This window comes from Eptatretus burgeri, chromosome 2 (assembly GCF_056783735.1).
Source record: "Eptatretus burgeri isolate ZD-2024b chromosome 2, Ebu_testis_v1, whole genome shotgun sequence".
Lineage (NCBI taxonomy): Eukaryota > Metazoa > Chordata > Myxini > Myxiniformes > Myxinidae > Eptatretus > Eptatretus burgeri.
In genome coordinates this window covers 29,551,925-29,567,166 of record NC_140962.1, presented here as the reverse complement: position 1 = coordinate 29,567,166, position 15,242 = coordinate 29,551,925, and the positions used below count along the sequence as shown (strand labels likewise).

Here is a 15,242-nt window from a genome sequence, read left to right as displayed (position 1 = left end):
CCCCCACCTCATCATATGAATCAAAATAATCAATTTCCCTTTCAGAATTTTAAAATAAACCTTTTCTTACCTTTGGGTGCCAGCTGGTGATCCTCGGCCCCTTGGTGGCAGGGGGGCACAAGGAGATCCAACAGGCCCAGATTGAGGTGGTGGTTGTGGTGCCCCAACAGCTGATGGTGGAGGAGGAGGAGCAGATGACTGGGAACTTGTTGTCCGAACAGCTCCCTGTCGATTTGGACTGTAGTTTCGGCGTTGGGGACCAGCATATGGGCAACTACCTTCATCTCTTAGGCTCCCCCCAGTCCCAACTCCACCACTTCCACCAGCAGCAGCAGCACCACCACCACCACCACCACCACCACCACCGCCTCCTCCTCCTCCTCCTCCTGTACCTTTGGCCGCCCCTCCCCGTTTGTCCCCCCGTCCACCTCTACGCTCTCGAGGGGTCGGGGTGACAGGGGGCGGTGGTGGGGGCGGCGTGTAATCTTCCATTTCTAACATTACCTAATGGGGAGGCAGGTGTGGGTATGAGTAAGGGGGGTGGGGTGGAATAAAAGAATAAGCAGAGTCCTGGTTGTAAGTGAAGGCTAAACATCCAGGTGACTGAAGCCAAGCTATATTTGCAAACGAGCAAATTGAAGTGAGAATCACCAAGCAACTGAAAGCTTCAAATCAAACCTGGGTGGAGCAGAGCTTCGTCAACTCGCTGGGAGGCGTCTGTGATGTGTCTTGGTCTTGTTCGGCCTAGAAAAAAGTCACAATTGGAATAAACAACAATGAGCATTACAAGCATGAGAGCTGAGGAAGATGTTTAAAATAACAACAACTGCAATGTGAAGATTCATTACAATCATGATAAGACTGAGGGCATAAAATGGAAGTTAAGAATAAAACAGTGAGAACAAAAATAAATCTGTGCTAATTTATACTCAGAGTAATTGGTATGTTGAACAGTCCATCAAACACATTGATGAAGGTAGGGACAGTTGATCAATTCAAAATAGGCTCGAATCGAAATGGAGAGACACAGGAGTAGAAGGATACAGATGACTAGATAATTGGGCAGGTAGGAACAAGTTTTGCAAGTTCTGTGTCGGTCTGCAGTGCCTTGTCAATCAGCTATTTTTTTTTTCATTGTTCGACACAAAAATTTAAACGAGTCCAAAATGTTTGTTTGTACGTTCCAAGTCATCTACTTCTCAACATCCCCCACCTCTGCCCCCTCTCCCCTGTCCTGTTCACTTTGTATTCCACACGACCCGAGGTGTTCGTATTTTATATGCATCTTGATACTGGGATAGGTGTGTGTCAAAGCACGATTGGCTAAATGATCCAATCCTGTGTCTTAGCATAAAAAGGAGAGCGAAGTTTCCTCTTGTATCATTGGACGATTGTAAAAATGACTGTACAAGGAAGGTTAACAATTTCTTTGTGAATTTTTTCACCATTTTTATGGACAGCTTGTATTTCCCTGGAAGCAGTTATTGACAACACATACATATGAGAAAGATTGATGGGGAAGGGGAATGTATAAGGAAAGACGGGAGAATGGGATGAAATGAGCCAAACTTTCCTATCTTTATTTTATTTTAACACACATACCATGTAGATTGACCTGTCTCTAAAGTGATTAAGCAAGGTATGTTGACACGTCATAATGTGTTGGAAAGACAGGAAGAGGTAGTGATCTGCTTTAAACTAGAAACACAAAGCAACAAGAAGGATAAATAAAGCTTAACAACCAGCTGTTACCAGTGTGACAAAAAGGGGTGGATTAACTCAAGCAATTTAAGAGGCCAGCACCACAAGCACGATTTTAAAACGGAAGTATTCACCGGTAAGAGAGAACTTCTGCAACTCAACAGTCGAACAACTGTTTTGGACTTAAAGCTGACTTTCAACAAGACAACAGAGTTAATAAGACTTACACAATCACATCCCAATATTATCCTTAAAAGGCACTCAGTAGGGCGCATACCTCCGCCAGACTCAACAGTTTACGATTTGTATCGCAATTACAGGCCGGATCCAGACTTCAACCAAAATCAAATCAGCTTGTCCTTGTCACTTACCCAACTCATCCAGCAAGTTTTGTCATAATCCGTACACAACTTTTTGAGATCTCGTTTTTTGGCCCTATCTCTCAATTGTGAGGAATCATTTATAAATTTAAAAATTCTCGTCTACAGACCTGGATCCAGATCTTCACCAAAATTGAATCAATTCGTTCTTGTCACACACCCAAACTGTTCACCAAGTTTTGTCATAATACGTCCACAACTTTTTGAGTTATCGTGTTTTTTTTTCTAATTTTTGGCCATATCTCTCAATGGTGACGAATCACTTAAAAAATATCATCCGGATCCAAATCTTCACCAAAACCAAAAATTTGTCCTTATCACAAACCCAACCTATCCACCAAATTTCATCCGAATCTATCCATAACCTTTTGAGATACTGTATCCTGCTCACAGAGACATACAGACAAACAGCAGTGAAAACATAGCCTCCATCCACCGTCACAGAAGTAATAAATGGTGATGAGAATACAATTTTCTTTTACGAAATAAATCAGAGAAGAAATTGTAAGAATGGAGAAAAATGGAACTAAAACACAAACCAAGAAACACAAAAATATATCAGAGTATTCAATGGAATTTGTGACAGGTTGATTGAAATAATGAAGAATTGAGAGAGAAAAGTGCAAGAGCGAGATTTACATGCCCCGAACAGACAGAGAGAGAGAGTGAGAGAGAGTGAGAGAGAGTATACACCTGTAAAGGCCCCATTTCTCACATGCAGGATGCAGACATGAGAGCCAGCTTTTCCACCATCCTGCCTTGCACCGTCTCGTAAGAACTCCTTTTCCCTTCTTTCACTGACCTATCTGTGACACACATGGCACAGATATGAATGACACAATGCATTGTCCCGCAGTACCATTCAACCTGAATAAACACCTGTCAAACGATTGCACAATACAAATGAAACATCTAAAGCACACTGTGCACGAGCCAACGCAATGCCACAAGACAGTCTGTGAAAGTTTTTGATAATAGCGTAATGTGCGGCAGTTGATGACCGTCGTCAACAAGGTTTTCAGGCACATCGGCGATAGTTGAATAATGTTCAACTCTTACGACTAGTTATCTGCAACAGTCATGCATCGTCTTATAGTGTGCGGCGGTCGACGACGATCGTCGACGCGGCGCAATGTATTGACCAATTTAACTTCAGCTTTCAGTGACTTCCGGCCAGAGCGTCACTCCGGCAGCCTTTTGGTCAGAGGAGAAAGACACCCAGCTCAACTGTGGACGGATCAATTTTTATCGACTTGTACGACTATAGTAGTAAATCATATTCAAAGCGGAATGACAAAAAAAAAACGAAACGTTATTGAGACTCTCTCGGCAGCTCTGAGATGGCGCCCCAAATGTCGTATTCCTCCTCACTATCCACAAACTGACCCACTGCACCAGTTCATTAAAGAGTGTCGGATGAATCCTCTGGAAGTTAGCATAAGAATGCTCAACTTCTGCACAAAGTTCCACCAGCAAGTTGTTGAACACTCCGTGAGCCGGCCTTCTCTCCACCCAGGGCTGTAACCACAGGGGCTTCTTTCTCCTTGGACACCAAAGCAACAATGCTGAGAGCTCTTTCACCCTTCTCGTCCTCTTTCTGCATTTCTTCTTCAATCCCATTTTGTTTCAAGATAATAGTGTCAACAGTCACATAATGTGTGGCAGTCTATGCCAAAACGAGATTGTACAAGATCCGTCGCCGACGGTCTTGTTGCGTCGCATCGGCGAACGTCAGCAAATGTGCGGCAGGCTTAATCGGGAGAGAATGTAAGAATATTGCCTTGATGCATTCTTTGGTCTGACTTCCTGTATGTAAGCAACAGGACAGGATCAACAAGAAATTCACACGCAACACCACAAACTTCTGTCAGATCACTCATGCTGCTCACCATTGGGAAAGAAAAGCTGGGAACTCTTGGACGAGTGATCATGGTTCATCGTACCATTATTACTTAATGTGGTTAACTGGTACCCGACTCCAGCCCCCTAATTTGGCTTTTTGTCTTTCTTTTGCTGTGTGTATCTGATGCTGTAACATGGAAGTAGGGGGGTTAACTTGTTATAAAACATACGAGTTCAGCATGATTAAAAGCATATCAAAGTCCCAAAACAAATGCACTCTTGTCAGTTTGAAGTCCTCATACAAAGCAACGGATCGGCAATGAGTAAAAGTCCCTCCTTGAAAACCTCTCGAGAACAGTTCGAGTTTGGGAAAGAGCCATAATTTATTTAATACCTCAAGTAAAACTTCAGTGTTTGCGTCTCACAATAAAGACGAATGTACTGTGATTACAAGACCCAAACCTTCTTCGAGAAATGTAGAGTGTGCTTTTCCTGAATGGGTGTCTAAAACTGACAAAATGCCACCGATAATATCTGAATTGTCGAGATAACTACAGTTTTATGACAGATTTAAACAGAGCACACAAAGTTGAAGAACTATTCTGTGCTCACTACGATGTGAAAGACTGTAGCAGGGGTTTGTATGGCCTCTTGCACAGCTTGGTCTCCTGCAGGGTGTGGTCTTCTGCAGTATATACATACTTGTGGATGCTTCATCTTGTCAAGGATGCAATAATGCACAATCTAAACTAGATCATCATGCTGAAAAGTACATTATAACCCTTGAGCCAATCTCTCTATCATGATGTCATTGCATGCAACTTATACAATACAATATTAGAGTGGTTCAAAAGATGGTGGCTATTGTGAGAATACCAATGACGTCCTATTCCATTACCTTTTACTGGCTGATTGACTTTCAAGAAAAATACAAGTACGCTCTCCAGTGGAGTTTTAGCAATGAAGACACGTACATGATATGTCCAATGAAACCTTTTTGCCTTGGAAGGTGATATTGCCTTGTATCGCAGCCAAAAAGGCAAATTGGGCCGTATCAACACCCCTGCCATGTGAAAACAATCGAAAAGCTAACGTAACTATGAGAACAGTTTGTTACGTTGCTGGAGGTCCAATTAAACCTGGTGATAAAGCAGACTGTCACACACCATAGAAGATCAGGAAAACCCTAGAGTGCAGATATGAACAGCAGTTTAACACTCATTGGACTCTCCAGAATAGTAAGGTTAAATGACATTGACGAGTGAAGCCGATAAAAAGGTGTAACTGGCAAGCTTCTTCACCAATGAAACACCAAGAGCAGGCACACGAAGCCAACAGGTCGGTCAACGTGTAAAAGCAAAACAAGGAATGAAAAGAGATGAGTAATCGAGATTAAAGATGACAAATACACTCAAAAATATTGAAGGTAAATAAAGATGGGAGTAAGTGACATAAAACCAAAGCACATACAAGGGCAAACATAGAGAGGCAGAAGCAAACAGTTCAATGAATAATGATCTCTTACAGATCACCAGGCCTAAGGAGTGGAGGTATGATGGATGCAAATTTGGACTCTGTCTGTGCGTGCCTACACTCTCCCCCCCTCTCCCCACACACACACCCACCCCCCCCCGTCCCCAGCAAACATCACAGGTTTCTGTCTCGTGCCAGCACAGACCTTCCCAACTCTCCTTGCTATGCGAATCCCCAACTCTAGTTTTGTAGAGTTCATCCAACTTTCAGACACCAGGTTCCCCGCCACTGAAGCCCTCAACATATCACATCCCTCCATACACCGATATCAGTCGTCATGTTTTTTTTCAGTTAATCTTGCTCTCATCAACTCACTCCCATCGTCGTGTAACGGTGTTGTTATTTTTCACTAAACTTGAACTTGGAACTTCAGGTTAAAGCCGAAAAGAGGATTTATTTTAGGTTATACCATAATTTCATGAAAAGGACATCATTTCTGGTATGTATAAGCCTTACATCCATCATCATCATCATCATCATCATCATCATTTGTCTCGTTAAATCAAAGACACATCTTCATCACACCTTCATGAGCCATCAGCAGCACATCCATCATGCCAAACTTCAACCCACCACCACAATCATATCCACAAACGCCACCACCCCAATGTCATCATCACCATCATCATCTTCTTTATCACAGGGATTGCCAGTATCGCAGCAGGGACGGGAGGGAGTGCTGAGATAAATGAATGACTTCGAGTGGGACAAGGAAAAGGAAAGCAAGTGGGACAAACGGAGTGGTGTACATGATGAAGGAGAGCGGCCGGGACTGCTTGGGAAGACCTCCCGGTATTCCTGCACCACCACTCGTCGGTCTCATTCCGGGATGATGAAGCTCTCACACCCGATAGCCGAACCACACACAGTATATGTACATACACGAACGAACGGCTGCTGCAAACACGTAAAGCATGTAATACACAGCAACTGGATGTGATGCAACACACAAACAACACCCTGCGAAGGTAAGGGGGAGATGGTGTGCACACGCTTTCCATGGATTCTGACAAATTGCAACGAACGGGATACATGTGTAACATAAACAGTGAGAAACATTAGAAAACACCAGGCGGAAGGGTCGGTGTGTGTGCGCGGCGGCTTACCCGATGAGAAAGGCCGTTCGACGAAAAGCCGTGAGAATCGGCATGGCGGGGGAAAGAGTTGGACGGAGAGAAAAAGGAAAGCATAAGAAAGAGGGTGACGGTGAAGTGGTTAGAGAGAAGGAGAAGGAGAGAGAGAGAGAGAGGGACAGGGGGAGGAAGAGGGAGAGATTGAGAGAGAGGACGGGGAGGCTCAGGAGCAGGAGGAGGGAGTGAGTGAGAGAGGGAGGGGAAAATAAAGCCGAAACAGCGGAGAGGGAGAGCAGCCAGAAAGCAAGCGAGAGAGAGAGAGAGTGAGTGAGGCACGAGGAAAGAAGGTGGAGGAGGAAGAAGAAGATGTGTGGAAAGTGGGGGAAGTGGGAATGAGGAGGAAGAAGAAGAAGACGTGGTGGAATTTTATGTGGAGAAGAAATATTAAAAAAAAAAAAGGGAAAGAGGATATTATGGGTGAAGGGGACGGGGAGTGTGGTGTGGGAGGACCAGGCAGAGGAGAGAGAGAGAAGGAAGAGGAAAGAAGGAAGAGGGGTGAGGTTGAGGAGAGAAAGGAGAGGAGAGTGAAGAAAGAGGGAGTGGAGGAGGTGCTGGAGAAGATTAGGAGTTACGCTCCCAGGAGGAAGGAAGATCTGAAGGAGGGGAGGTGAGTGTGAGAAAAGGTAGAGGAGGTATAAAAATAAAATGACAATAAAAATGTGGAGAATGAAAGTGTGAGAGAAGGTGCGCTGGAGTAAGCCGTGAGAGGAGGTAAAAAAAAAAAAAAAAAGGTGAAGGAGGATCTGGTGGCCTGATCACGGCAGGTCCCGTTAACAGTATGAAGTGGAAGAGGATCCCTGAGAATAACCAGCTCGAGACTTCACTGGCCTGGTCTCTCGTTTTATTTATTTATTTATTATTCTTTCACGTCGTCATAATACGAAAGTCCTCCATACTTTGGGTCGGATAACATTGTTATTTGCAATATTTTTTGGCGGGATTTTAATCGTTTTGAACAAGAAGCAATAATTACATACATCTCCAAGACAGATTGTTGATTTGAGCTTTTACAAACCCACGTGACACTCATTGCACTGCCCTTTTTTTTTTACCTTACAGTCCCGCCTATTGTCCTGTATGTGTGACCCGTTTTCGATCTGATTAAGTGACATCGGTGGTCACTTCACTCTTTTTTTTTTTTTTAAGCCGGATGTCTCTCAACTTTTTCTTTCGTTTTTGCATTCACTGGTCATTCTGAGTCCCACATGATTGTGCAGAGATGTGAGTGCACTTACCTGTGACCTGTCGAGTGTGCAGTGTGCCATCGATCCTTCGCGTGGCTATTAAGCCGGGTGTCCCGTCTGCTCGCAATAGCTGGAGTTAAATACCCTATTCAGTGTCTTTCACGAAGAGTCGGGGAGATATCGAACAATTTCCAAATTCCAACCCTGACTTACCCCTGGGAAGGCAATGGCAAACCACCTAGTGTAATCCTTGCCTCGGGACTGCTTTGACGGCAACGAGCCTGCCTAGCACTACAAGGTAGTCCGAGCCATTCTTGGCTGCATTTGCATTTCATTGTCCTCTTCCTATCCCATCTCTCCCCACTTCATTTCACTTCTGATTATCGTTAGGTTTCCACAAGTTATGTACAGTATCAACCATTTCCTCTTGCTCAAGATGGCATTAAAGTTTGAAACGCTTGTCCATGACATGAATATTGCACACGACCCCCTTTGGTGTGGTGTTTTGAAAAACTGCCCACTTTCTAATCACAGTATTCAGAAGAGGTTCACCTCAAGTTCACACCCTTTCTTCCCCAAGAGCTGAAGCCAAATAGCCTTTTTTATTTTCCTTAAATTTAGAATGAAGCATTTTCTCTTGGTGATAACAGCTCATGCCTGGTGTTGGCTTAATGGTTCGGGTGGTGGGCTTGGGATCCTTGGATCCTGAGTTCAAATCCCACTCAGCTGTTGAATTAATACCAGGTGGGGTTAACTCTGCCTGTCATCCTTCTGAGGTCGGCAAAATGAGTGCCAGCATGCTGGTATCCTGTGTCGGAGTGGCGACCCGTCCAGGATTGTGCCCAATAGCCAAGGAGACTGCGTAGGCAGCACCAATTCTCTGCACAGAGTATGTATGGTCCCAATGGATGAAATAGTAATTCCCTATGGAAATTGTCTTTCTCAAATTCATTTTGGAGATGGTGCAGGCTGATTGAAGACGTTTTCAAATTGCATTTGGAAGATTTTTTTTAAGTTACTCTCGGTCTTTTTTGTGGTGTATATAGTCGTGATGATGTGAAAACCTCTCCAGAACCAGTTCTTGTGTCATCATCATCATCATCATCCTCTTGACAGAGCGTTGGTGCTGTTGATGCAGTCTCTTGGTGAGGGTTATGCTGGGTAGTTTGTCGTTGCCTTCCCAGCAGTCAGTCGGGGCAGGAATTTCGATCTTGTTCAGGATGTCAGCAATAGCTCACCAACTTTCACAAAAGACACCGCGGGGTCATTAACATCCACGAACTACGAGTGCAGGCAGACGGGTCCTCCGGTTTCACGTCCTTCCGATCCGATGGACGGCGCGCCCAATGATGCATCACCCTGCATGAGAAACACCAGGACGACAGCACAGTTGGATCGAGAATCAAACCCATTCTCGACAGCTTAATGGCAAGTGTGCATACCTCTAAGCTAACCTGCCAGCCCAGTTGCGTTTAGATTTTGCAACATTATGGTGATGTGGGTTTAGGAAATATTTTCGATCATTAGTGCCATCAAGACTGGAACATACCTCCCCTTTCTGTCGACTGAAGATCAATTCAAGATTTCATTTTGAGATTTTGCAATATCACATGACTATTCCACACTGCCCTCTTCATTAAAGGGTTTTATTCATTATAATCATGTATGTTGGATAAAAATTGTTCTCAGTATCATTGTTTTCTTTATTTTACTTATTTTATTTTTATGAACATTTTTCCAATTTTTTCCATTGGTTTACTTCTTGTGCTTTCTTTTCTCTTTTTTCCACCTTATTTTTTTTTCCTTTCTCATAACTTCTTTCTCAACCCCTTTTTGTCGTCCGAGTACAGTATTTATTTGTTTCAAATCTTTTGAGCTTTATTTGCTTCTCTATTTGTCCTCTTCTGTCTGCATCTTATCTCTTTGTTGCATCATCATACCATACTCCTGGTGGAGCATCAGTGTTGCTGAGGAAGTCTCCTGGCAAGGGTTGTGCTGGATGGTTTGCCATTGCCTTACCAGCAGTCAGTCAGAGCAGGACTTTGTAATTTGTTTAAGACACTGACAATAACTCACCTACTCTTTGAAAAGGATATTGTGGGATCTTTAACATCCACCACCTAATGCCAGCAGACGGAATGGGACTCTCAGATTAACGTCCATCCAAGGAACAACACACACAATGATGCCTCATCCTTCTTCGTCGGGATGACAGTTTATAGCTGAGTCAAGATTGGAACCCAGGCGAGACAGCTGAAAGGTGAGTGCACATACCTCTAAGCTCGACTGCCAGCCCTTTATGCTTCAACCCATATTTTATTCTCCTCCAACATTTTCTAATCACATTCCTAACCTCCACCTTTTTATCACATATCTACGTACAGTATTGTTATGTGGAAGGAGGTGGGGGGGGGAACATTAGCGACATTGTGGTTGGAGGAGCATGAACTCATGGCTGTAGCCTAGATTACTCTTATAACAGGGAAAATGACGGAGTAAGTCATCTTGTTTCCTCCCCCCACCGAAGGTAGAGGCGATGTACATACAATATGTATTCACCCCTGTTTGTTTGTTTGTCTGTGCTCAAAAAGTTAGGGATTATCGAGAGATGGGGCCAAAAGGATATATGGCATGATATTTCAAAATGTTATGGACGGGTTATGATAAAACTTGGTGGATGAGTTGAGTAGTTGACAAGAACAAGCCAATTCAATTTTGGTTAATGTCCAGATGCAGAATCGGCCTTTCAGTGTCATACGAAACATAAACTGTTCAGCCTGGTTGGGGTATGCGCTCTAACGAGTGTCATTCCAGTTAAACTTGCACTGAGGAGGCAGTGAGAGTTAACTTTATGTATGAAGTGAGAGACAGTATGGAGTAAGTTTCGTAAAACCTGTTTTTGGGTGAGGCCAGGTGAGTACTTGGGCAAAAAGCCACATGGAAAGTGCATTGCACTTTTGGAAGAATCAGCAGGAACTGTTTGAATAGTGGACGCTGGCCATGGCAACATGATTGGCTGCAGAGCACTGCACAGGGCGTAAGACTTTTAATTTGGGCCATTCCACAGGGCAGGACAGCCCACAAGATGGCATGCCCACAGAAGTGGATGGCCAATAAGTGGTACACACCTCCCGAAAGGCAGTGCCAAAGTTTACGAGGGCCATACCGTGCCTGAGTGCAGCAGTTTAGTGGCAATTCCGAGTTTGAGTTAGTTCTGCTCCAGTGCTCATTCTGCAATTTGAGTTTCATTTTGAGTTATGTCCAGTGTAGTTTGAGTTCAATGGCAGTTCTGCTGTGGTGCAGTGTGAGTTCAGTTCAAGTTCTGTTCTGGTTTCGGTTTTGGAGTTGGAGCTGCAGAAGAACAATCTCTCTATCTCTAATTCTCCCCCTCTCCCTCTGCTTCCGTCGCTGGCCACGCAGGGCTGTGAGGAGAGTTGGGAGGACATTGCCTTGCATCGCCATAAGATTGCCTGGCACTGCCTTGCATCTTCACGTCTGTGCCCCAGAGCTGCACTGCATCCACAACCATTGCCGAGCCTGCACCTCCACACGCATCGTACCAGCCGCAAGTCCTTGCCTGCCCCATTGTTGTGTGTGATTCCGTTATTTTATAGTGGTGCCGTAGTTTGGTTTGGCGTTGTTGCTTTATTCTTTCTCAGTGTGTATAATTCTGTATGCCTCCTTACTCATTGTCTTTTGAGCACCTGATCTATTGTGATCATTTCTTTATTCACATCTCATCTTCCCCCTCCCATATACCTTTAATAAACCATTTTAATTGTAAAGGAACATTTGCCTGTTTTCTACCTCCCCGCACGAACACCACCAGTTTTGGCTATGTTTGGGTGATCCTTGTGGAATCTCAGTGTTAAGTGAACGCAGTAACTATAAACATCGTTTGAAGAATCTGCTGATGATCTTAAATCATCCAGCTCAGAGCAGTTTGTGTTACCGGACCCTCTGATACGACAGTATATTTCCTTTACTAGAATGGAAAACAAGAGAAAATATATTACAATTGTAAATTACAATGTTCCGATGTATTTGCTTACCTATTGCATTATACTACTGTTGTACTGAAGGCACAGTAACCCTACTCCAAATTATCCTCTTGAATATCTCATTTTGTTTCATCCACAAATCTAACGTAATCTGCTTTATCTTCTATCTTAGAATGATCTGAACACGTAAATAAATTCCACTCAGAACTGTAATCTTTCGTTTCTTTGAAGAACAAACTTAAACTAGAAGGGCACTCGGTAAAGCGCCGACCTCCGCCACATAATGCCTGATCCATAACAACATATCAGGCCCAATACATTTTGAAATATCATGCTCTATATCGTTTTTGGCCCTATCTCTCAATGATGAAAAATCACTTTAAAAAAATTAATAATCCTCGTATCCAAATCCGGATTCGAATCTTCACCAAAATCGAATAAATTTGGTGTGGTCACACACTCAACCTGTCCACCAAGTTTCATCTGAATCCATCCACAACATTCTGAGATATTGTGCAACATATTAGTTCAGCCGTATCTTTCAATGGTGAAGAATCACTAAAAAATTTTTTATCGGATCTGCATTCAGATCTTCACCAAAATTGAATCAATTCTTCCTTGTCACACACCCAACGTGTCCACCACTTTTGTCCGAATCCATCTACAACTTTTTGAGATATCATGCCATATATCATTTTTGGCCCTATCTCTCAATGGTGAAGAATCACTTAAAAATTATAGTAGTCAGATCCGGATCCAGATCTTCACCAAAATCTTATCATTTCGTCCTCTCCACCCAACCTGCCCATCAAATTTCATCCAGATCCGTCCACAACTTTTTGAGATATCCTGCACACAGACAAACAAACAAGAAGACGACGTTGTGCAGAACACGATACTTGCAAAATCCATGAAACAAATTTGACCTCAAAAATAATTTGCGGTTGAATTCATTGACCAAATATGCAACTAATCTTCAAATTGCAAGTCAATCGGATGAAAATTGACAATTTGAGAAATGTCGCCTATATGTTAACCTCAAAAATAATTAGTGGTTGAATTCATTGAACTGATGTGAAAATCCTCTTCAAATTTCAAGTCAATGGGATGAAAATTGAGGTTTTTCAAAATACCACCTTAGTTGTTGACCAAAGGCCTATGTTGACCTTTTGGTGGATGTTGATCTCAAAAATAATTGGATTGTTGAATTCTGTAACCTGAAATATAAATCCTCTTCAAACTTCAAGTCAAATCGGATGAAAATTGAGGATTATAAATATCTCACCTAAGTTGTTGATCTTTGGCCTATGTTGACCTTTTGACCTCAAAAACAATAGACTTCTTACTTTTGACAAACTCTACCATGTGGTGAAGTTTCGTAAAGATGGGTTTTAAATTGTGACCTGTAGGCGATTGACAGACAAATAAATAAACCAATGTCACCCGCAGGGTGACCCATATCTTGCCAAAAGGTGACCAAGTGTGACTTCTTTAAGGTCCCACTGAGGTGAACAGAGCTGCTATCCACCAGGAGCGACTCCTTGAGGAATATCTGCCTACGAGAGATTCCGATGAGAATCGTTCTACAGAGTAACCATGAAAAATATGCGTTTGCCTCATAACGTCACCAAATGACGTCATAATGTCTCAAGCTTGACATATCTAGAAAGCACTCATCGAGATGTTCAATTTGAGGTACTACACGATATGGTTCCTAAAACTTGAAAATTTGACCTTGGGGTCAAATATGTTTGACCTGAGGTGCTAACCATGAAGGTCAAGGCCAATCGCCACCAAAAATTAATCAGCTGAGCGCCAGACCATGAACTATATTCCCATGAAGTTTGAAGACGATCCGATCAAAATTACTCAAAAAATAAGGGTTTCGTCGACTCCCCTGATTTGCGATAAAGTCACCTTCACCTTTGATCTTGACCTTAAAAATTTTATGCGCTGAAAGGGACCTCTATAGGCCTCTGATATGCAAAGTTACAAAAATTTCCAATGATAACTGTGCTCTGCAGAATTTTTTATTCGTGATTACAGACAAACAAAAAAAAAAACATACAAGCTGACTAACATATCTTGCAAAAACTTCGTTTTGGCAAGATAAAACAAACAGACAGACAGAACAAGCCGGTAGGCGACAAGGGATTCGCTTGGATTGAAGCGCTGGATACGATGCTTTTCATTCTGACTGATCCACCGATGAAGATTCATTGCCAAGCCGTATTGGTTCACATACAATTATTGTTCCTCTGCCTGGCAAGATTTTTCCTATTGCGTATTTTGCCAACTGGCACTCCTCATAAAATATGACGGTAAATAGACACCCTATTTTTGAAGGACTACCATTTGAAAAATAATCGGTTTGCTGGTTTGTGCTGTGGAGCCTCGCATTGCACACACACACACACACACACACACACACACACACACACACACACACACACACACACACACACACACACACACACACACACACACACACACACACACACACACGGAAAACCCGATAAACTTCTCTCAATGCTCTTGTTTGACCACACCTCCTGAGCCTCACAATATTTTTCATAAGCCACGCCCACTTTCCTATGCCACTCCCACGTCTACTTTTCCTAAGCTCCGCCCACTTTCCTAAGCCCCTCATAAAAAATGACGGTAAATAGACACCCGATTTTTGAAGGACTACCATTTGAAAAATAAAACCTCAATCAAAAATCGGCTCGAGTAAAATTTTCTAAATATCTCGAAGTGTTTTATTCCGAAGTCTCGTTTCTCTACATTCAAAACTGAAGGACAAGTATTGAAAATACTGTACGCAGTTTTTTGGCCGCTGCACAGCAACGGGTGGTTGCTAGGCAACGAAATTCAAACACGCACATTCCCAACATATATTGCACATGTTGGCAAAGTTTCATCGAAATCGGTTTGCTGGTTCGTGTTGTGGAGCCTCGCGTTGCAGACACACACACACACACACACACACACACACACACACACACACACACACACACACACACACACACACACACACACACACACACACGGAAAACCCGACAATAAGGGATATCTCGCATATATAGCGAATCCAATAACAAAATCGACTAACCAATATACTTGAAAAATCTTCGATTTTGCAAGTAACAAACAAACAGACAGAGAGGGGTGAAAACAACCTCCTTCACCTTTGCTGGTGGAGGTAATTATATCAAATTAACCTTCCTTTGAAATACTGGATAATTCCTTCTGTTCAGAAAGCCTATTTAAAAGTTTTCTTCCTTTCTATAAAAACTCCTTCATTCCTAAGGCTAGTTTCTCAAGTTCATCTCAAGAATTACGTATATCTATACAGTCATGTTGAAAATTTGATGACAAAAGCTCAAATGGTAAAAAAGAATTGTGGCCTACACACACACACAAGCGATTGCAATACCCCATTTCCCACTATGTGTGGCCAAGCTAATT

At 42.8% G+C, this 15,242-nt stretch overlaps 1 protein-coding gene across 1 annotated transcript in view; it reads right to left on the bottom strand.

Moving 5' to 3' along the window:
* Nucleotides 1-4,019, bottom strand: part of LOC147031698 (uncharacterized) — a 49,018-nt gene extending 44,999 nt beyond the window's left edge. The window contains exons 1-6 of the mRNA XM_085849861.1: nucleotides 3,971-4,019; nucleotides 3,770-3,887; nucleotides 3,468-3,624; nucleotides 2,797-2,883; nucleotides 679-744; nucleotides 71-504 (exon numbers count right to left, since the gene is read on the bottom strand). Coding sequence (XP_085705987.1) covers nucleotides 71-504; nucleotides 679-744; nucleotides 2,797-2,883; nucleotides 3,468-3,624; nucleotides 3,770-3,887; nucleotides 3,971-4,019 — 911 coding nt within the window. The remainder of the gene's footprint in view (nucleotides 1-70; nucleotides 505-678; nucleotides 745-2,796; nucleotides 2,884-3,467; nucleotides 3,625-3,769; nucleotides 3,888-3,970) is intronic.
* Nucleotides 4,020-15,242: the final 11,223 nt, after the last annotated feature.